The sequence below is a fragment of the Aquila chrysaetos genome, chromosome 7 (genome assembly GCF_900496995.4).
Source record: "Aquila chrysaetos chrysaetos chromosome 7, bAquChr1.4, whole genome shotgun sequence".
Classification (NCBI taxonomy): domain Eukaryota; kingdom Metazoa; phylum Chordata; class Aves; order Accipitriformes; family Accipitridae; genus Aquila; species Aquila chrysaetos.
In genome coordinates, this window is record NC_044010.1 from 30,231,456 (window position 1) to 30,254,621 (window position 23,166).

General features: G+C 39.1%; 2 protein-coding genes across 8 annotated transcripts in view; one reads left to right on the forward strand and one right to left on the reverse strand.

Annotated features, from left to right (window-relative positions):
• Nucleotides 1-19,081, reverse strand: part of SCAF4 (SR-related CTD associated factor 4) — a 48,003-nt gene extending 28,922 nt beyond the window's left edge. For all 6 annotated transcript variants that reach the window (XM_030021116.2, XM_030021114.2, XM_030021115.2 and 3 more), the window contains exons 1-6: nucleotides 18,797-19,081; nucleotides 7,061-7,144; nucleotides 6,405-6,449; nucleotides 5,332-5,493; nucleotides 2,873-3,008; nucleotides 267-406 (exon numbers count right to left, since the gene is read on the reverse strand). In XM_030021116.2, coding sequence (XP_029876976.1) covers nucleotides 267-406; nucleotides 2,873-3,008; nucleotides 5,332-5,493; nucleotides 6,405-6,449; nucleotides 7,061-7,144; nucleotides 18,797-18,826 — 597 coding nt within the window. In that variant the 5' untranslated portion in view covers nucleotides 18,827-19,081. The remainder of the gene's footprint in view (nucleotides 1-266; nucleotides 407-2,872; nucleotides 3,009-5,331; nucleotides 5,494-6,404; nucleotides 6,450-7,060; nucleotides 7,145-18,796) is intronic.
• Nucleotides 19,082-19,171: 90 nt separating this feature from the next.
• On the forward strand, nucleotides 19,172-22,832 carry LOC115344170. Of its 2 annotated transcripts, none has more exons than XM_030021118.2 (2): nucleotides 19,172-19,504; nucleotides 19,644-22,832. In XM_030021118.2, exons 1-2 carry the CDS (start codon nucleotides 19,225-19,227, stop codon nucleotides 20,303-20,305), a joined length of 942 nt encoding a protein of 313 aa, XP_029876978.1. In that variant the 5' UTR covers nucleotides 19,172-19,224; the 3' UTR covers nucleotides 20,306-22,832. The 2 variants fall into 2 exon arrangements, with proteins under 2 accessions (XP_029876978.1, XP_029876979.1); XM_030021119.2 differs by having other exon boundaries at nucleotides 19,172-19,358.
• Nucleotides 22,833-23,166: the final 334 nt, after the last annotated feature.

Genomic DNA, 23,166 nt, shown 5'->3' on the forward strand with positions numbered 1-23,166 from the left:
GCCTGTTCTTGAAACTTTGTAACTGCATCAATTCAGAACTAGTTATTTAGGAATATATAACTGAATCTTCCTCAAATACCATAACTACTGGATAGAAGGGTCACAGATCATTCAAATACTGACTTTAACTTTCAGAAGTTTTCTGCTGAAGACCTTACGGAGGCTTTTTGTTTTGCTTCAAATCAGGGATATTACTTCTATCATTTTTTCCCCCTCATTTAACATAAAAACGGAAGTTAGAAGGGAACCAGATATAAGCAGGTTACCTGTTGTCCTTGCGTTGTTTGAAACAACTGAGCTACAGCTGCAAAGGCATCAGAACTGGGCAACTGTGGCACAGTCGGCACTGAGTTAGCAGTAACTTGAGGGGGCTCCGAAGGAACCTTTACTGGAGGGGGCGGCGAACCTGAGAGTTTCATAGGAATTGAGAAAGTGCTACATTACTCCAAAACATTCATCTTACTCTTCAGTGTGTACATCTTCCTCTTCAAAACAAGTGTCTATCTACAATACTCTATTTAACCCAAAGAGTCGTACCTAAACTACTCCAATTCTATTCATTTTGCCTTTAACTGCTCCATTCACTGCTCACATCTGTGCATTATATACACTAAGAAAGAAAACAAAGAAAAATGGCCTATCTGAAAGCTAGTCCAGCATGGTATTTTAGAGCACAAAATGTTTATAATTGTACAATTTTAGAAAAGTTAAGAGAAAAACTGTTACTCAGTGTTAAGCAATGCCTATCAATACACTTAGAATGTTAGTTCTGGTTACAAAGTTCTAGACTCGTTCTTTTGGATGAATATTACAAATCAATCATCTAATGGTTCATCCTAAGAACAACTGAGCTTCTCTTAATATTTTCTATTTCGTAGCAGTAACTGAACTTTTGCTGAAATGTCTGGTAATAATTAAAGGTTTTTAAAAATTATTTCACAAGCAACTCTTGTTCTTTGATAAGGTTTGTTCACATGCCACTTTTGCATAGGCACAAGTCAAACCTGCATTTGATAGGTAAATCCTACCATAAAAAGAATTTTTACTAATTCTTCCAGGAAAAGACTCCCATTTCCACTGAGCTTTACTAAAACTCAGATCACATTTTAAGACATGCTATTAGCTTTGTCTACACATGCAGCTTTCCCATTCTCTTTGCTTCAGATTACAATGTGTTTTTTTTAATAAACATTTTGCCAGTACAAAGTAAATTAGCAGTAATACCATCAATTCCTACATGCTGTGAGCAAGTAACTATTCTTTAGCAAACACACTTTAATAGACTATTATAAAACTGTACAACAAGAGACAGTTAAAAAACGCCACAGATAGAAATATTTTTTAGTTTGAGACACTCAGCAAGTATGTTTGCCTCACAATACCAACTTCTTTAAGGCCACTCATCTGTTTGCAGTTTATATAACTGCAGTGTTGACATGCAGCAAGCAGACAAACATGTTGAATAATGTTTTCCCAGAAGTCAGATGCTACATAAAAATACTGCAAAAAGATACGTGATTGTTTTTAAATATAAATTAACTCCCCAATTATTTCTTGTATATATTCAGAAGGATATTTGCTTGCTCAAGGGAGAAAATTTGCATTTCTCTCTCTCCTTTTTTTTAGCTAAACAGACTTTGTAGCATTATGCGCTAAACAGATTCTATTTCACATAATGCATTAGTATATTTATTATTATTCATTAGCATATTTATTTCAGGGCCAAATTATCCCCTCTGGTGCATCTGAATATCTCACTGAAATCAGTGATTCTGTACATGAAAATTTATGCAGAAGGCACCCAACCCAGTAGCTACTAGTGATGAGACAAAGATGGAAAAATAGTGCCACTCACCTGTCATATCAGAATGAAATTGCATAGCCACCAGTCTGCACCCAAGCTCAGGTGCTAAGACATTCCCTCCCCCTGCCCTGCCATGTTTATAAAACATTTCAATAGGATACACTTTCCTAAACACCACTGGAGACAATTTTACTTATGCTATTGTGCATCATTTTGTTGTCTGTCACACCACACCTCACTCACTCCATTACATTTTTTGCCAGTCCTACTCCAGCATACATAAGTGCAATAAATAATGAGGTTACCAAAGCTAAGTCTGAAATATAGAGTGCAAACTCAAAAAGAAGGCCCTCCAGAGAAAGAGAGAATTGTGGCATGCATATTCTCATCCACGATTCAGTAACCTCACTACCAGCTTTTTATGTGGCATAAAATAGGTCAGTGAAAATACTGTGGGTAGGCTGTCATTACTTTACTCTTTAGGTCAGTGGTTTTCAACCAGTAGCCTGTGTAAAAGCCTACTGCTGGGCACACATTTACTGTTCAAGAATTTGGATTTGAAACACCAGTTAAAATGTTTCAGGGCTGCATATTGAAAGAGACTGACAGCTGTTGCTTTCAGGTATCAAGTTGATTCAAAGAAAGATGAAGCTCTTAACATGTAAGATCATGCTTTACTTAGCCAGGTTCTAACATTAAAAAAATTACATCAGAATTCTAAAATTGAGAAACAAAAGAAAAATATTTCAGACCAAAAGAAAAAAAAAGATTTTTTTAAGAAGGGACATTGAAGTCATCCGTAAGTGAAGTGTGCACATATGTATGTACGTGTGCATACACATGATACAAATTTCATATATTTTCCAAATACGTGTTCACTTGCTGATAATTTCTGACGTACAGTATCAGCATTTATTTAGAACGAGTTCAGATGTTCCACATAATTGTGACAACAAAATTGAGCTTATTAATATGCTACTGTTGAAACTAATAGAAGGCGCCTTAATGTGAAAGCAAGTAAGCTATTACCATTCGTCCTTTTAAAAGAAGTTATAATGTCATTCATACCTTCATTATTAGTAGCATTTTCTGTCATTGGTGCAGTGGCACTAGTTCCTGCTGCCATATCCAAAAGAGGTTGAATTATTTCAATTTTAAATACTCCATTTTTCTGCCAAAGGTTCAGGACACGGACTATTTTACTCTGTTGAAACAAAAGCAAGCATCAGTGCTAAACACAGCTTTCCTAATTCACAAACTCCAAATTTATCTTCCGTACGTTGAGAAGAAAGGTTTGAACAGTATACGAGTTCAACATAATCAGGCATACCTATTTAACAACCCCTATGTTGTCACATAGGTCAGCAAGACCTTTTACATTGCAAAGATAAAAACTGCCAACTTATTTTACTATCCGCTTTAATAAAAAGTGACTTGTACCATTTTTCTAAAACTGTTCTGGCCAGTCAGAAAATCCAGGTTTGATATACAGTAGAGGAAGTCACATCAGCCCTACCATTTCCTCACAGATAGTCATAAAGGGGTAAAACAAACAACAAACGCGACAAGAAAGACAGAGAAAATGAAGATGAGCTGGAAAACCCTAACGAAGAGAGGGGCAATTAGGGTGCTATTCCAAAACGCTAGAACAAAGCTTTAAAGTTAGACAGAAGATTGTTCGCTTGAATTTTTTTCTACTAACCCAACCAATCCTATGTTGACACCAGAAAACCCATCTCCATCACTATTCAAAACATCAGGAAAGCAAGTGGAAAATATTCTGATCACTGCAGAAAGATCAAATTAGAACCTCCGATTGTCAGCTGTTATTTTAAGCTTGTTTCTTTTTTTAACATTAAGAACAATGAAGCTTTCAGGAACAAGCTGGAAATTAGTCTTTCCTTCTTTAGCCCAGTATTAAACAATAATATCTAACTAGATGTGCTGCTTCAGTTGGAACATGCAAGCAGGTAAAAGTCAGAATACATGTTATATTGCCATACCTGTCTTTTTTGTATTGTCATCTGACCTGCACACACATACATTTTAAGTACTTTTTACTTCTACTGTAGCTGCTAAGAATGAATCGATTCTGTTCCTTCTTGTTGCAACAATAAAATGTCTTACTGTGACTCAGTTATATACACCCATGCAAATCGACCTATACTTATATAAGATAAGCGATTAAAGAATTTCACAAAATGTTTTCTACAATAAGATCAATTAGAGAGAAACCCCAAATGGCTATTTTAAAATAAGATTTTGGTCTGAAAAACAGCTAACTTTAAAACAACAGCATTTTTTGGCTTTAGGTATTCTATCTCTCCACAAGACTTGAAAATAATATGAAGGCCAAAGAACGAATAAATTTAATACTCTTGTTTTCAGTCACATATTAATCTTACAGAAAGGCTGTTTAAAAAAAAAAAAGTTGTGTCATAGTATCATTCTCTTTGGAAATCAACCATAGTTGCTGTGTATCTGCAGATAGGTTTTTTGTTTAGGTACTGGACATTCATTAAAGCAAGCATGTTATAAATAGTATTATTCCCCAAGTGAAAAGCATCTTAATTATTTTAGCAGTGAGATATCAGGTAGTTACATAAAGGACATGGATAGTCTAATTCATTTAGATGAACAAAATGGTAACCACAAAGACAGAAAGAAGGGGGGACTGCTCTATTTCACCAAGGTATTAACCCAGAAGCTCCGGAATATCAGATTCAAGGCCTAAAGGTCTAAAAGTTCCACTTTAGAAAACTACAGAGCATCAAAGCCTTTAAAAATCTTAGTCAGAAAGTTAGTGAAAAAGTCAGTTAGAAAAAGAGTACTTTGCTCTCACAGTACAATTAAGAAAAAGAGAGAGTAGGCGATTTTCTGGAAACCAACTGGCAACTTCTAAAACACACTTATCTTGGGAGTCTTTTGAAATTGTTCTGACAGAGGGCATAAAAGTCATCTCCTGTTGGTAGCAACCTGGACCATCATGAATTCAGGAAACCTTCTGAGCCTCTGTTCTATCAGCAAGTACAAAACTAAGGAAACCGGTGCCTTAAACTAGTCTTGACAATGGAGAGCAGCAATGAAATTCTCAAGCATGGGATTTGTAAAGACTGAAGAAATCAACATGATGATTTTTTAGAAAATATTTGGGAGCAGAACCTTCACTGCCTACAACACCAGAGCTTCTCCTATAACACTTTCTTTTTGTGGGAGACACCACCTTCCATAGTAAGTTTTCCTGAAGAAGCCTCAAGAAGAAAAATTTTGGCATAGTCACACACACCGTTGAAATGTCTGCATAGGCAAAACTAAATTGATGAAGTTAGGTAAAATAAGTATTTTAACTAGAACTTTCATTTCACTACCACCTTTGATAATCTTTCTCATCATGTTTTACCATTTCATATAAAAACATTCACTACCATGAACATAGAGAATGACCGAATTAGCTATCACAGAAGTGGAAACACCAAGGGTAGCACTGTTATCAATTCACAACAACACTTGAGAAATTATAGTTGTACCTTGTCTTCAGATGGACAGAGATACAAATACTGGAATGTAGCAGTAATATTTTTAGAGAATCTTGGCCCAAAAACATCTTTGTCTGTTCCAAACTGGTGACGAGACTGACGAACAATAGAGTCAATGACATACAATCCAGGGACTTTATATTCCGGTTTGCACTGAAAACATGAAAATTATTTTCCATTATGCAGTGATACTAACAAGGTAACATGCACTCACCTTACATCCTTACACAAAATATATACTTAGTATACTTGGGTAGAAAAAAAAAAAATATATTAATTTGTTTTAATTTGGTTTATGTAGAATTCTCTTAGTGCTTTACTTTTGTTTTGTTTATAGAAATGGAAAAAAAAAAAGGAGAAAAACATGCTTTCACATTTGGGACAGGGTAAATATACCCGGATAGCTTGAAGCAGCCTTTGCCTTCTCAATCACTGCTTTTAAAGTACCTTTAGCTTGACAACATGTGACCACAACAACAGGTCTACTACAATACAGTTCAGACTGTCACAACTCTGCTATCAAGCTACCTCCCACTCAATGCACTGAACTACTTCCACCAACTCTATTCTCCAGAATTTAATGCAAAGTCCTTCTCTTTGGAGGTCTCTGAAGAACTCTGAATGAAAAAGAGTATTTTTCTGGTTTACTCAGAGGAACTTACTTTAGGCAGCATGATAGTTTGGTTTTAGTGTTACATTCTAGCCTGTTGTTCTATATGCCTAAGCAAGCATGAAAACTGTATTTTCTGAAAATATGTATTATCTTACCCAGTGAAAATTAATTTGAAGTTCAGTACCTCCAGTTTCCTCCCCAGTTGCTGGGTAGAGGAGGAAGGGGAAATTTTACAATTTTTTTTTTCCCTCCCCTTCTTAATATAGTAAGGAAAACTAAAGTGAGGAGATTATATAGACAAAGAGATACCAAAATGTACAAAATCCTAATAAAACAGAATTTCTTCCCTCAATCCCTAAATAGCAGAAGCCTTTTTGGTTTTTTACTAGCATTACAAATAATACCTAGTAACAGATATAGACAATATCTTTATCAGTAGCTTATTTTTTACCTTTTTGATAAACTTCTCTACAATCTGGACAACATGCTTGTAGAGCTGGAAAATAAATACATGAATTAATTTACCATCTACTCAACTGTGGCACATCATTTTAGAAGTATTTTAACTCTTTGTGCTTACTACCGTTTAGGAAAGACAACAAAATATTGTAGTCATATTCTAAAAAGTAGTATGTTAACAAGCTAAGTTAATCTAGCACAGAGAAAATTATTTCATGGGGTAACACAAAGAAACAAGCCATCCTTTCTGTCAGAAGTGTGCCAGTGTGTACACAAAAGACATAGGGCTTCCAGAGCATTAGGGAGAGCTTTCTGGACTTACTTTCTAAGCAAGTCCGCTATGTTTTAATATGCTACGGTGCAGTTGCATCCTGCAACATTTAAAATTTTATTGCATAGAAATCACAACACCTTAGTGGGTGTAGCATTAAAAAGCAATGATTCAAAAAAATCAAGCTGGCATTACGCTACTAGTCTAAAATCAAGAGATTATATTCACCACCCCCTTGTTTCTATAACATTCTTAATGCCAACGAGAATAAAACATCCATGAAGCTGACTGGGAAATCCAGAGATGCATTTACTTAGAAGTAAAATAATAAAACATTGCTCGTGTTACAGTTTCATGTTTATTCTACTGTACTTTACCTTAATAGCTTTAATGGCAGCTTTTGTGATGAGAATCATTTTTGCTCGCGAAATAGGAGGTTTCATCTCCATCAGTGAAAAGAGCTAAACAGAGAAAACAAATATTAAAAATGTATTCTGAAGTTTAAGCAGTTAACCAAAAAGAAAACATTTCAGACAACTGATTGATTACTGACATTCCACACTATATATTGCCACAATGCTGACTGGCCCTTGAAACAAAGAGACTAACAGGCAGATCTTTCTAGGCAATGTTCAAAGCCATCTTCCTTGTGAACTAACCCATATTCACTGATTTACCAGATTTTGATAAGGCTGCTGTCGAAGTCCCATTTGTGTCTAAAAATTAGTATCTGCTTATGGTACCAGCACTGCTAACTTATGGTATGGGAACTTGCAATTTTACAAAAACAATACAAAACAGAAATAAGTGTGGCTTGATTTAAATTAGCCTGAGTATCTGCTTACCAAATAGAAATATTAGGATGGCCCTACAGATAACTAGATTAACACAATCCTATAATCTTAAAATAGTGTACATAAATGTATGACAACTTTCATCCATCAAGGTGATCAAATCCATAGTAAGTTTTCAAATTATCCCACTATATACAGGCATTGCAAATGTCTTTAATGGAGATGTTTACCATTTCACTTGCTATGATCACACTGTATTATTATTAACTGCACCAACTGTTTTGGAGAATCCTCTGCACTATTCTCCATACTAATGTCACCCAGTGGAAAACTTAATTCCCAAGAACTAAGTTTTCAGAAGTTACTAGTTTTTATAGATGGCAGCTTGAGGCATTCTGTGAATGTGACTTACAGAATAATTCTTATCTCATTTCTATAAACATAGCCCAGGCACACTATTTCAAAGAGTTTTAATCATATCAGAAGTTAAGAAGAGTGCTATTCTGTTAAGACCATTAAGCACAAAAAGGGATTCTGCAGTGCCAGATTTAAATACTCTTTTTTTTTTTTTTTTTAAGTCTGAATTCACAGAAAGCATATTCTATATTCAAAACATGTAGGATACAGATAGGATGTTCAGCTCTTCAAATTTGAAAGTGTGACTCTAAGCAAAGAAACCCCAAACTTAGTTTTCACAAAAAGCATCACCATGACTTGCATCTCATGTGTGAGGAAATTTATTGCAAAACACTTTCAAAAAGTCTTGAACCTAGGCATTCAGAAGACACTGCTCTGTCTTCCAGTACCAATAACTCTGAAAACAAGTATTAGCTTCACATTTCAGAAACTGAGAGAAACTAAAACTTGCACACAGAACTGATGTCAGAGCTGATGAAGTATCCATGAAAGGCTGAACACAGAAAGCTGAGGGAAGAGGGATACATTTTCCTCAGGGCCCCAGCACCACCTGAACAGCGTAACATTCTTACTGTACTTTGCTTCCTGTAGAGCATTTTAAGACAAGAGGGAAATAAGGGACTGGGGGAGGTTTGTTTTTACGTAACAGTCCTACAGTCTGGCACTCATAGGCAGGCATGCACACATACCGGAAGACACCAAAATCCAATGCACATTTCACCACTTTCCAGACCACTCTGCCTACTCTGGATCTACAGTGAATTCTATATGCTCCATAAGCTGCTGTTGTAATTTCACATTGTAAAACAACCAGTTGCAAAAACTACACCGTATGCTACACAATGTTTTCACGGCAAACTGTGCACACTTCTTTTCTACTAGTCATTAGCCCTGGAAGCATAATCCACATTGGCTTGTCAGGACCATTCTCTCTACTCCAATCTTGCTTCCCATCTTCCAAGCAGAAAGAGAAGCCAGGACATCCCAGTACTACTTTTTAATTCCTCCTTCTACATCACAGCTCATGATTAGGTGTTCTGCTTCATTAAATATTATCTTCCATTCTTCCCATAAACTTAACTTCCTATTTAAGCTGTGGCTTACTAAAGGCAGAATCATTATATTGTCATGATTTGTATAGTGCAAAAAACCATGGAGATCTTCAATATTTCCTACACACACATAATAATTTTTACCTTGAAATATTCCCCACAAATCATAGAAAAAATGTTTTTGCATTACATAATTTGATTTTGCTCTCACAATAAAGAAAAAAAAGAGCCCTTGAATACTAGTAAAAAATGTAATCGTTTGCCACAAAGCAAAATAAGAGAATAAAAGTATCTTCATTTGACAGTGTAATGGAAAGTAAGATGTCATTTAAAAATGTACCTCTTATTTTTCTATGAATTTAAAGTTCCAAGATACTTGTGAAACAACCAACTTACACAGATTTATCCACTGTCTCAGTTAAGGAAAAAAACAATGCAGAAGATAAAAAAAAATTGGCCAAATATTAAAACACAAGTAAAGTGATAACAAGACTTTCAGCAATACAAAATGAAAGCCCTACATCAATAAAATACAAAGAATAGGCAAGAAGGTATTTACTTCCTTAATTTGATTCCTATTCCAGGAGATACAGAAGAAGAAAAATTGTCCTTCAGGACAGTGGTAGCCAGATACCTTTTCCAACACCAACATCAAGTCAAGACCATGACTTTTCATTACTAATCTCCATAAAACACAAGTTCTAGTGCCAGAATGTTTAATTTTTAAAGCTATTCATGTTGTAAGACATACTTCAGCTAACATCCATGCTTGCTGAGAAATAACAGTATGGACAAATAAAAACTGTCAGATAAAAGACAGAAAGAGAGAGGTGTCTGTGAGTTAAGACTTGTTTTTTTAAAAAAGCTTAATTGCAATTTTGAATTATATTCCTTTAGAATAAGTGCAAAGACTACTGATGAACAAAGTCAGTGCTATTATTAAAACTCAGGAAAATCTGTTTTAAGAGGTAATGAAAGACAACAACAACAACAAAAATTTCCAAATCCCAACACCCACAAACAAACCACCAGAAGGCTCAAAAAATGAGATGGAGGAAGAAAAACGGAGCCAACAATAAGACAGGCACTCCATATCCTTTCCTTTACACACCAACAAGCAACTGGTCCTCCAGGAAAAGCAGCCAGTCCCATATAACGAGAACAAAGAAGCCAGTGTGAATGTAGCACTTCAGTGTTCGTATTTCAGGAACACAACCAGAGAGAACCAGGAAACAGAGAGCTCATAGCAGGACAGAGGATGACAATAAACAAGTGGCAGCAAAAATTAAAAGTGTCTTAAAAGGCATCGCAAGAATGACGTTGCAAGGAGGAGGGGGGTGGAATCCAAGGAGAAAGAAACTGCCAGAGGGCAGGAAAAATGGAAATCAGCTAGATGCACTGAAGTAGCCAGGGAGGATGCAGTAAAGAATATGGTAGCTTGGAGAAGTCATTAAATAAAGAACACTAGAGGCTGAAACTTAGGCTAATAAGGCAGGAATACACAAGAGCTTTGGAAGAACAGGATTGAGCAGATCACTGTAAATTGTTCTTCTGCCGTTACAGACAGCACTCTGGGCAACAGCAACAAAAACATAGTAAAAGCAATGAGGTCAGTACACACAGCTATTTCCAGCTTAGGATGAACTACAGCTGAAACATGCATCAAACTGAGATGCAAATATTTGTATATAGAAATATATATGCACACATACATATATATACATATATATATATGTGTGTATGCGTGTATATATATATGTATTCTGCTCTCTCTTCACACACCTCCCCACCACTGCCTCTTGGAATAGCACATCAAAACTTTGTTGCCTTTTTAAATTTTCCTAAGATTTTAGAATACCAAATGACTATTTTAAAGCTGATTTTTATTTAATTTTCAGTATCATAGTTACATGTGTCAAAACCATGTTTTAAAGACGGGTAAATCTAAATTTTAACAACCTTACTAGTTCCTCATGGATTTTCACTGTTAGAAGGGGAAACTGTTCAGTAAGACACCCATGTACTTCACATTTGGATACATTCAATTAGACTTGGATCTTCTTTCATACACATTTCCCAAACCAATATATGAAAAAAACCCAAAACCCTATTTTCAGAGGACTGTCCTTTCAATAATACATCTAATTCCTCAAAGGGCACCATGATCAGCTCAAGAAACAACCTAGACACAAAAACTTACACTTTATTTAAGAAATAAAAGAAACGTGATGGATGTAACAAAAGCAACGATAATTTGCAGCTTGAGAGTAGTTCCAATGTACTGCCTCACAACAGGAGCCTGTCCCTGGAATACTCTGCCCTGTAAAGCTTGACCTGCCAGAACCGACTTGCTGCTTTTTTGATGTTTGGAGAAAAAAAACAGCTCCTGGTTGTTCCCTACCTTCTTTCCCCATATAGTGACACCACTGGCTAAAGAAAAATGCAGTTTAGCTCTGCCTCTATTTCTACTCCCCACTGCCCCCAATCCACTCATTTGGCAATGAAAACCACCCAGGGTATCCCATTCACTAGGATGGCGGAGTACCACAGGGCGAGACAGCAGGGGAAAAGAAATTAAGTGAAACTTTATTTTTACATAACAAATAATTAATCCAAGGACTATTCAAGACTTGTATCTTTATTCAGTTTTGATAATTTCAATAGTTTAAGAAGAATTGTCTCCTGCTGTCTGTGTGGATTCTCTCATACCCAAGGAAAAACTAATGTAGAAAAACTAGTAGAAAGGCTTAGCCACAAAACATTATCAAAATCATTAAGGCAGAAGTTGTAAGAAAACTTTTCCTATTTCAGTTATAGTAGTCTCACCTCTTGAAAGTAGTATGAAAAAAACCCACACTTTTGTTTTACACAAGCTCTACCTTAGGATACAATTTCAATTTAGGAATTTCCAAACTTTTCTGGAACCTCCCTCCCTAAATCTGTAAGTCTGTGCACTGTAGCTGCACGTGTTTTTAAAAGCACAATGTTTTTAAAAGGAATCATTTCTTTGTCGCTCCGTATCTACCCATGTACTACAAAAGGGTGGAGATATTAAAAGAGCCTACTAAACTCAAGCCACAATACAAAATATTGATTCAAGAGTATTTCTGCATACTTTTCTCAACAGTACAGAAGTACAGGATAAAATACCTATAAAGCCAAGAACCTCAAAGGCAGAAAAATCACCTGCTCATTTTCAGGCTAATAAATGCAATTAAATAACAAAGATGAGCCTCTCGTTAACCCATAACAGATAGCAAAAGGAAGACTAACCATATTGCCTGCTATTTAAAGAGCAAGCCAGTAACCACCCCCAAATTAAAATTCAATGTAAAGTACAGAAGTACTACAGAAAACATGTGGCAGGAGTGAACTAAGAAGGCCTTCCAACTCAAACTGTAGAATCTGCTCCAGTTCGTAAGCGCTGGGTGAGGTGTACTAGGAAGGGTGGGGTAACGGGAGAAGGAATAGGATGATGGCCTTTAGTTTTCAGTCTTTCAAGCAGCAAATTATTAATTTCTGCCATTCTACAATTAATGCCCTTTGAGGGTCTTTTTTACAGAGAAACTTGAGAACTATGGGGTTTTGAAGCAAAGGGGAGAATCACTATTTTCAAATTTATCCACAGCCCTACCTTGGAATCCTAAAAAGACAGCATGTCTGGGCACAGCATGTCTTCAGAACAAGAGCAAGTTGAAATGTAGGAATACTATCAGCTTCACTTCGTTACTGAATTCATTACAAGAAAAGCAAAACCAGATAGTGATGTGTGCATGCCAGTAAAGATGGAACAGGGGTGCCAAGGGAAAAACATAAGACACATGGTCAGATAAAAACAGGCAGCTCATACACTTTCCAAACCTGAAACTACCAGGGAAGAAGTGAGACAGTGTCATCCAGACTTATCCCATTGGCACAAAAGGAAAAAGATCAGGCTTATACCCTTTGCGGTGTCTTGAGCTTGATGTATGATCTTAAAGTCTATTTATCTGTTTTAAGCATGAGATAACATAGTAGGAAGGTAAAAATACCTTTTAAGACTTGAACTGACTTCCCTGGCTTCGCTCTCCTGCTGAAGTTTCTTTGCTATAAAAAGGTCTCTATTTACAAATAAAGAGGTACGGCTCCATTTTATGTACTTACTAAACAAAACCCACAGAAAAGAAGCAGCACAGATAGAAGCATGATCTACTGAAAGAAACACAGTGTTTAGTGATTAGTGGATATCAAGCACTCAGGTCATTGTTACAATACTCTCGTTCAATCTTCCCTTCTCCAGTTTTCACAGAGCAGTCTAACACACCCTCAACAGTTTCATCAAGTCTTACGTGTCCAAGAACATTTCTCTAAGCAGGCTCCATACACACATATGACACAGTCAGCACTCTGTACATTCATTCATTATTTTTTGGAATGTGTTTTATTTATGCATTTAGAAACCACCCGATACAGCCGAACTACAAGTCACTTATAGACATGTAATTGTAGTTATTTGTTCATGTGCCTACAGAAAAAAAAAGGATGATGGAAGACGTGACTAACAAGCACAGATACCACATTATTTTGTTAACAAAAACCACTACTATTAATGCATGATCAGATCTTTAAAAGGTCAGATGTTTTAAAAAAATACACACAGGTCCAAAGAAAAACTGTTAGCCACATATATTTTCCTTCCCCTACAGAACTAATTGCTTCCTGTCCTCTTCAGGTCCCCATTCTTCCTTGAGCTGCTAAGAAAAGGAGAAGATATTGATGTCTACTAAATTTCTGTCGCTAAGTGGTGTCTCAGAGGATTAATGTTAAGTTTTAAATTCTTGACCATCAGCTGTGAAGCATACCAAGTATTAGGTGCTGCTGAAGGTAAGAGATCACCATAAAATTCATGGCTGTCAGGCTACATTCTTTGGAAAATAAAGTGAGATTTAAATTTGACCAGATATGAACCCCAAGCAATGAAGCTAAATCACTTCATCAACTTAAGCTATTTCTGTGGCCTAGAAAGACCATTCACAACTCCTGAATCACTGGGGAGAAACACCTTTACAAAAGACACTCATACGAAAATGACATCATAAAAGTACACAGAATAGAATTTTATTCTGAAACTTATCAGCCTCTTAGAATCAGAGCTTTGCTCAGAAGTCCAGCATGTCTCCTGAAAAGCTGTTTATCTCATTTCTTCTCTTGCCGAGAATCTCTACTAGAATGCCACAGCTTCCTGGAAACAGTTCAGTCCAGAAGAAACACAGTTCTTTCAGGATCACAGTGATGATGACCCTTCAATTACTCTGATACAGTCATAAAAGCAACAAAGCAACTTCCATCCCAAAAGAGCTGCACACTTCTGCAATAATTTCAGTCTGGGTCTCACAGTTTAAAAAAGGGATTAAATTCACTCTAAAACTGCAGTAGCACTCTCCTATCTTTCTCTCCCTCTACCCCAGCATTTGAACTGCTGCTTAACCACTCTCCCAGGACATATGGGAGGCAGCACTGACTGAAAAATACAGCCTATTGCACCTACTGGAATATGGGAATCATTTTAGGCAGCTACAACAGGTAGCAGCTTTCACTGGTTTGTTAAAGAGACAAAGGATACCAAAACACACAAAAAACTACATTAATCTTTCCTCCAACCACAGATATTGGTAGTCATGTCCTTGCTGCTTTGCTGTACAACAGAGGGAATCTAACTGGGGTTCATGAGTTCCAGTAACTGCTGAAGAAACACTGTGAAGGATATCCTGCTAACCTCTATTTATAGGACCTGGGGAGGGGAAGAACAGGGAGCAACAGATTCTAATAGAACATGCAAAATGAAGTCTTACCATTAGCATAAGATAGCTGTACTAGATCAAAAATACAACTGTCCAGTACACTGAATACGGATAAATAGTAAAGAAGAAAGCTGCAGCCCTAAAGAAACAGCCCACAAAACATCTATCCTGTTTGTGATCTAGGCACACTTAAGTGGGATATCAATTGTTTCAGTGGTACAGATTAACTATTATCAACCTGAGATGCGATTAAGTGAATATACTGCATTACTCAATACAAATATAAGATTACAAAATAGGAAACTTGGCTTTATTCTACTTCCAGCAGCAAGACTGTGAAGAAATCTCTATTTCTAACTTTTATAACCAGTAAAATATACCTCAAATTTTTCAGATTAAAAAAAAAAGGAAATGCATATCCCCTAAATTAAAACATGACAAGTATTAAAACCTTTATAAACCACGGCCAATGTGTGATTTTGGGGTTTTGGGGTTTTTTTTAGAAAAATGTTATTTTCTTAAAAACATAACAAAGTTTTGCACCATTATCAAGTTACCTTTTGTGATTTACTTACACTGTACTATTAATTTAACACAACATATACGCCTAACAGTACATGAATTCTAACTCATTCTTCCAGGATACAGTTTGAACTAATTTCCTCAGGGAAAATATACTATACTACGTAACTGTCAAATCCCACCTATTCAGTCGGTAATATCTGCTCAGAGTACAGCTGGATAAAAATAAAGCAGCAAATGTGTTTGGTCAATACAAAAAATGTTCTTGCTCCTGTAGAAAAATGAGAATTTTTAAGAGGCACATATACTGGTAAACTTGCATTTGAAATATAGGTACACAGAACAGGACTAAAGGAATGGGCAACACAATCAAATACGATCAAATTACGCAACCCGTGTAAGTTACCACCCATTGCCAGAGCCAAACTAATTGACTCTAAGTGTTCTTTCCTAGGTTGCCACAATTGCTAAGTGCAACATGCTAGCTCAAACCTCTACATTTAAGTTTTACCTCACAATTCAGATGGGCAGTTAAGATCACATACTTATCACAATTAGCTGACAGGCAGAAACTTGTTACTTCACTGCAATGTAATCACATGTACCGTCAGAAGCCTATAACCCAAAGGGCAGAAACTGAACTTCCGAGTAGAACTGGAGCCTAAGTCAGCCAAAACTACTAATGGTTTCTACTGGACTGGGTGAACAGCTTCAGCCAAAACAAAATGGTTCAAATGCCATAAAGGTGTTGCTGGTGCTTTTCTCTTCCTCCCGAAACTCTTTTGTCTGAGAAGAGGATAACAACCTAATAGCGTAGAGGATGCCTAATTTACAGCCATGATTTGAACTTGGACCCTCCATCATTCAAGAAATTGCTGTAATCACCAAACCCACCCCAAAAAATCCCAAATGATCATATCACCTGAAGCAACAAGTGGCATCTCTTCCTTCATGTAGACTGGCAAAGAGCTGACAGCTGCCATCTCCACAGAAGAAGAGACAGTAAAGCCGGAAGCATACATGGCAAGTCCAGCACAAAACTCATGGCTGCTGCAGTTAAAGTTGCCGTTATAAAACTGCAATTCTTTGTCTACAATGGTACTGTACAGCCAGCAAGTTCAGGAATTCTTGACCTACAGGGTATTCTGTAGATACCCCGATCTTTGCTGCTGAAGCTATTCCACTCTCAATAAAATAATTAACTATTCAGTGAACAGAGACTGGTACCTCTGTAGTCCTCACAACGCCCATGCATTATAAGACAGTCCTACAGACAAAATGAGTTCTCATACACTCACTAGCCTGTGCTGTTCCCACCATTCTGTGAATAACGTAGAGACCTTTTGTAAAACAGCTCTTTCACTTTCTCCGCTTTCACTGAGAAAGGCCAGAAATGGAACAATATCTGACTGCAAATCTTACCCTCCTCAAAAAAGTCTGAGATGTTTCACACTTTATTTTAGTGTGTATTGTTTTGCATGCACAGCTTCAGGCAACACATGCTGGAAAGTTAAGAGAACAGTTCGAGAACCACACTTTACATCCTTAGCTAATATCATAAACACACCTTCTGAGAACAGGGCAGTAATTACACAAACCCTGAATTTATTAACATGCTAGTTTTACACATAAGTAGTCCTAGGGAACTAGTCTGTTGTGGTTTAACCCCAGCCAGCAACTAAGCACCACGCAGCCGCTCACTCACTCCTAGTCATACATACAAATGATTGCAGAACAGGGATTTTAGCAAGTATAGTTTTCTTCCCCATAACTGATCTTCAAATGAAATCCAGTGTTTTACTACCTTTCAGCAGCCAGCCGTCAGAATTTCACTCAATATTTCTGATTGTATCAAATAAAAGCATCACGCTTTTACTACATCTGAGAGGACGATGTATGAAATAAAACATGCCCATTTCTAAAACGATTAGTCACAGAATACCAAGAAACACTGCTTTCATTCTAAAGTCACACATCCTTTCGCCACCAAATCAGCAAAAGAAGTGTTTTTTATTGTCTGAGAAACACTAAGCACTGTCTGTACAATTGAGTTTTATCAGGTAGCAACACGTTGAAATGAATGAAATGAAAGCAATCATCTGCTAGAATTTCTGTTTATATTTAGGCAGGTAAGAATATTTCTCTTCTCTGTTTACACGAAAATTGAAAATGCTGCACACAGGCCATTCTATTTTAATGTATTTGGGAAACTTGCTTTGTACCCTTGCATACCACTGGTTCAAAACAGCATGATACACCCACAACATGGGCAAATAAATAAAAATAAAACCGTTAACAGGAGGCATATACTATCTACTTTTCACTTTGTACTTCTATGATGTTGTTAAGGATGAGTAGATTTTCATTTGTGTGTGTGCATATGACAAGCAGTTGCAGAGAGTGAACTTTACACAGCATGACTTCATCACATGAGAGTAGTCTGCCATTTTTCCTGTTTCTGTTCAGCAAACACGCACAGCAACCTAACCTTCAAAACGTATTAAACATTCTGGTATAGGTTCCGGCTTAGCTTTAACTGATTATCTGCAACGAGAATATGCATAGCCCATACAGGATCTGCAAAAGTCAAACCGTCAAACTGGGGCGGGAGCATCACGGAATCTAACAATCATTTTACATCATGTGTCAAAAACTTTATAAAGTATTTTGTTATATATTATGCAAAAAACAATCCCGGTCCATTTTGTTCCCAATTCCGATTGACTGACTAAGGAATAAAATTTAAAAAAAAAAAAAAAGTCATCTGAAGGAAACGGGGACCTTCTGTGTACCACGGAAGGAGACTGAACGCCTTACGCCTTCCAACCTATCTCCCATGTCCCTAGTGCTGGGGTCGATCCCTTAGTCCCATCCCCAGGCATCGTTTCTATACAGCGATAAGCCCCCTCGCAGCTTTCCCTCTCTCTATTCAACCTCCAGCCTATCCTATTTGCCGCCTGTTCACATGGCAGGTCTCTCGCCAAACCGCTGCGAGGAAATAAAAGTGCCTCGCGCCCTGAAACGCGGCTTCCCCCTCCTTAACAACACGCACGCAGTGGGAACGCCTCGTAGCAGGGATCCCGGCTCGGACGCTCTCCGGTGGGGTGAGGAGGAAACGGGGACGGGGGGTGGTGGCAGAGAGAGGGGCGCCCAGATCCCCTCCGCGCCCCCCCCCCCCCCCCCCCCGGCGCGTGCGGGATCCCGGGCTGCGGCGTCGCTCGGGGAACGCTCCAGGCCGTTGCAACTGCCGCGGCGGGCCTGACCCCGCTCGCCTCCATTTTACTGAGGAGACCCGGTGTCCCCCACCCCCCGCCCCTCGGGCCGGCGGGAGGCCCCGGGCCGAGCCAGGCCGAGCGCTGCCCGGGCCCTCCCCAGCGCAGGCCTCTGGCGGCGCCGCACCGGGCCCGCGCGGCCCAGAGCCGGAAGCCGAGCGCGGGTTGGGGCGGGGGGGGGGGGGGGAGCGATGGCGGCCACCGTGACCTCCCCCCCTCCCGCCCGGCGCGGCCCCCCGGCCCGCGCTCCCCTCCCCCCCACTCCCTGGCTCCCACCTCCTGGTTGAAGGCGTTCACGGCCTCCATGTTGGCGGCGGCGGCGGCTGATGCGGGCGGGCGCCCGCGCGGGGGAGGGAAGGAGGGGAGGGGGAGGAGGGGCGGCTCGGTCCCGCTCAGGGGCTGCGCGCGGACATGGCCGTTTGGCGGCGGCGGGGCTCGCGCTCTCCCCTGTCCCTCGCTCGCTCCTTCGGTGCGGCGTCTCGCTGGCAGGGACCCCGGCACAGACCGTCTCTCCCAGCGGGATGGCGGAGCCCACGCCGCGCACAGCACCCTGGGATCGTGCAGGCCTCCCGGCCCCGCGCCACCCACAGGAGAAAGAAGGGGGGGGGGGGAGGGGAGGGGGGGGAAGGAGAGGGAGGGAGTGCGCGCGCGGCGCGGCGAGGGCACCACGTGACCCGGGGCCGGGTTACTCCCCGAGCCCCGCCATGTCAGCGCCGGCCCCGCCCCCGGGGAGGGGAAATGGCGGGGCTAACGCCGCCCGCCCGTCAGCAGCCGGCCGGGCGCCGGCCTCGGTCTCGGGGGCGTCCCGGGGTCGGCGGTCTCGTCCCTCAGCCGCGGGGTGGGCAGTAGGGTCTGGACAGAGCCCGGAGGCTCCGCGGCTCCTTCCCTCGGGGGAGGCCGCAGCTCCTGTGGCGTTGCTGGGGTCGCCGGGGCCGCATGCGCCGGCACCGGCCTGGCTCGGCTCGGCTCGGCTCCGTGAGGAGGGTACGGGGCAGCGCACGGCACGGCACGGCGCGCGTCTGGGGCGGGCAGCTGCGGGGCGCTGGCGAGAAAGCGGCACCCGCTTCCATGTTCACACTTAAAAATTGGTGGTTTTTTAATCTCCTGTAATGGTGTCCCGCAGGTGGCACAGAGCACACGCTAAACCCCGCTCTGAGTGGAGCAACGGACCGGCGCTGGAGTGTGATACCTAGCGTGACCGATACCGTCACGGTGGAAGAAACTGCTGCTTGCTTAAATACAAACAGCAAAACTGCAAGTCATGTGTTTTGCATCGGTGAAGAAGATGGTTTAATGACTACGTTCACGCTAACAATGGGAGCTAATGTTCGTGAGAAAACTGCACGTACGCTGCGAAGTGTAATTTCAAGGACATTAGCTGGCTACTGCCATCAATTAAAGAGCCCATTTGTCAAGTGCACTGTTAAATGCTATAGTAATGTGTTGGTATCGGTGTTAAATCATAGCGATTTGAGGTTTGCAGAGTGTTGTATGATATGGTATGTTCAAAATGTTATTAGAGTTTCATTGTTTAACTCCAGTCTGGTACATCAGCAAGGTAGTAAACTGGAAAGAGGAGACTCAGAATGTTACAGAAATCTCACAGAAAGTGTATTTGGCTTTATTTTGTGTTCTGCTGTTAAACTGTGCCTAGCGCTTGAGTTGTTAATCAAGTGCAAATTACTCTCAGGAGTCTCTTCTCCTTCTCATCAATATATGGCTGTCCAGCAATTAGCCTTCTTTAAAAGCAAATATTTTGAAATTCAAGGAAAGTTGATAGAGTAACAAGAACCCTTGTTTTACTCGGATTACAAAATGCATAAGGAGGAGTTTGTGTACAGTTATATGGCTGATATTCGGAGGATTTTTTTTAAATAAATAGGTTCTAGTGGCAAATGGAAAGGTCTTCCAGATGTCATGAATTCCTATAGGCTGATCTTTTATCAGAAAAAAATTCTAGCTTTCCTAGTTCTTTTTTAAAGAAAGCAGCCAAGCTAGAGAACAGTGGGGAAAAAAAGATAATATTGCCCATTTAGTGTCAGTGTCTCTGCTTTTTTGTGATTTTTGTCAGTTTCGACACGGTAAATTACTTCATGTGTAGCTTTTACTACTGTTCTTGTTCACGTCACTGTTCAAAAATTCAAAAAAGGTAGCTTGTTCTGCCACCTGAAAAATATGAACAGCAAAGGTAGAACTGGAGTATGTGGTGAGAGGTTAAAAAAAATGCAAATTACCTCTGTCCAGTTCTTGCATCAGCTAAGAAGCTTTCTGAGAAGTAAGAATGACTTCTTTGAGGGCTCTTGCCTTAGGGAGAGAGAATGAGTGAGAATGGACTTCCTGTATTGGTGATTAATTTTCAGGTTTGAAACCTAGTTGTTAAATGGTGACAGCTGTTTCTTTAATGTTGAGTACCTGACATTATGTTCCTTTCAGTACGTACTTGATAATACAAATGTAGTGCTTTCAATACACTGTTAATAGTTTATACAGAGTACAGAAAAACAAAACCTTCCCAGGACAGGAAAGGCTGCCAGTGATTCTGGAAATTCACAGTAAATTTGGGAGTTCTTTTGCCTATTAAAACTTTTAAGTTTTTTATATTATATATTTGCCTTTCATAGGGTGTCACTACAGGTTTTAGAGGTGACTCCTCTGAAAACTGAGTGTTAAATACTCATTGTTGTTTATGTATTGGGTATTGTTTTATTATTAATCTTATTATTTTAAAAATCTGCTTCTGTAACATGTTTGTAATCAGACTTATGCATAATTGGATTTTATGTAACCTGCAGGGGGAAAAGATAATGTAAGTGTACCCCAGTGTGTTTCAGAATTGTCTAATACAAGCACTGGTAGCTGCAGTGCCTTTGTGCTTGATGGGCTAGCTATGTTAGTGCTTACCTTGCTGTGCTAAGCTCTGTGCCCATTCCCCTACCAAGCTAAAGTCTGGTGTGGTTGTGTCTGTGCTATAATGTGGTTCTGGTTCCGCCTGCAGTATAGACAAATCCTTCGGGTTTGCAGAATTATCCCTGGCTACTTTTGTTCATTGAAAGTTAAATTCTGATTCCTCAGGGGCTGAATGTTAGGATTTGGGGGTGGGAAGGGGTGAAGTAGGTTAATTACTGCAGCTTTAGACTTAAGTCTGGGTTTTACTAGGCTATGACTTGTCTATTCAAAGCAGATCTGCTTCATCAAGATAATATGCTCAGTAATTTTGAAGTAAAATTTGCCATTGCTTGTATTGTATTGTGACTACCTGTAGAGAGAGGAGACAATCATATAACTTCTTACTGAAAAGCATGTTCTTTTCATTATACTTTTGTCAATTTTACGTTTGCAGGTACTTGAGCTCGCAGCGGGTTTATTTAAAGTTGCTTTTATAACAACATTAGGCACTGTATAAATATATGGTGTACGATGCCCAGCATTGTGTTACATCTCTGTACAATATAAAGGATGGTCCTTGTCTCAAAGACCATGTAATCCAGTGTGGCTCCTACAGCATTTAGTATCATTCTTTATTGTTCATGTAACACATATTTTAAAATATTGATCCATATTATTCCATATGTCTTATGTTCAACAGTTTTGACTTGTGTTGGTGCACGGGTTTAGTTTGTTCAGCTTGCTTACTTTTGTTTCTGACAGATGGGCAATAAATGTCCACACCAATGTATGGAAATTGCTGTTGAGAACAAATTATGGTTACTTGATGTAATGATTCTTTTTGTCTTTGTACAAGCTGATGAAATACTTGTGCAAGTCTTATTCAAGCTTGTTGAAATCTGAAATGTTTTTGAAATCGGTATAGTCCTTGTCATTTTATACATAATGAAATACAAGTTTAACTGAATTTGTTAGCTTAAGCATTTAAAGTTTTACATAATCATATGTCTGTCATTTTTTTTTTTCTTGCAGTAACATTAAGTCTTGATCTTTGAAGATGTTAAGAATCCTAAATTTTGCTCAGTCTCCTAAATTATTATTGGCATCATGCATCATTATTGACAAAGAAAATAGCTGACAACAATCATCTATAAAAATGTCATATTCCTTGTCCTTTGATTATCTGTGTTGGCCTACTAGTGTTTCTCTAACTCATTCAATAAGGATTAGTTATCACTTGCAGATTATCACACTCTAATTTACTGCTGTAATTTAACCTATGGAGCAATTTTTTTAATTTTTTTTTTCTTTAACTAGAATTTCCTGGAATCCCATGTTCTCCAGAAAGCAAAACTGATTTTCCTGCAACGTTCAATATATTGCTGTGGCTTTATATTCTTTATTAAAATAATACTGTGTATGTTTACCATGATTTATAAGTATTTGCAATGTGATTAGCACTCTAGGTAGCTCTACCTCGCATCACAGGGAGGGATTTACTTACCACTCTCTAAACGTTGGCATCAAATACAGGCCATGCTAAAATCAGATCCCTGAAATCAATAGGTCTTTGAGGGAAGAGTTTGTCTTTCCCTCGCTGTTTGTACTGTGGAAGGATTAAACTTGTAGGCCTGGCACCGTGACTCTGTACTTGCAGAGTTAAATGGATGCTGAGCTGTTCTTCTACTGTTTGTAAACTCAAGTATTACTGACAAGGCAGACTGTAGTGGACCTGTGCTTTGAAAGGCTTTTGGAAACTT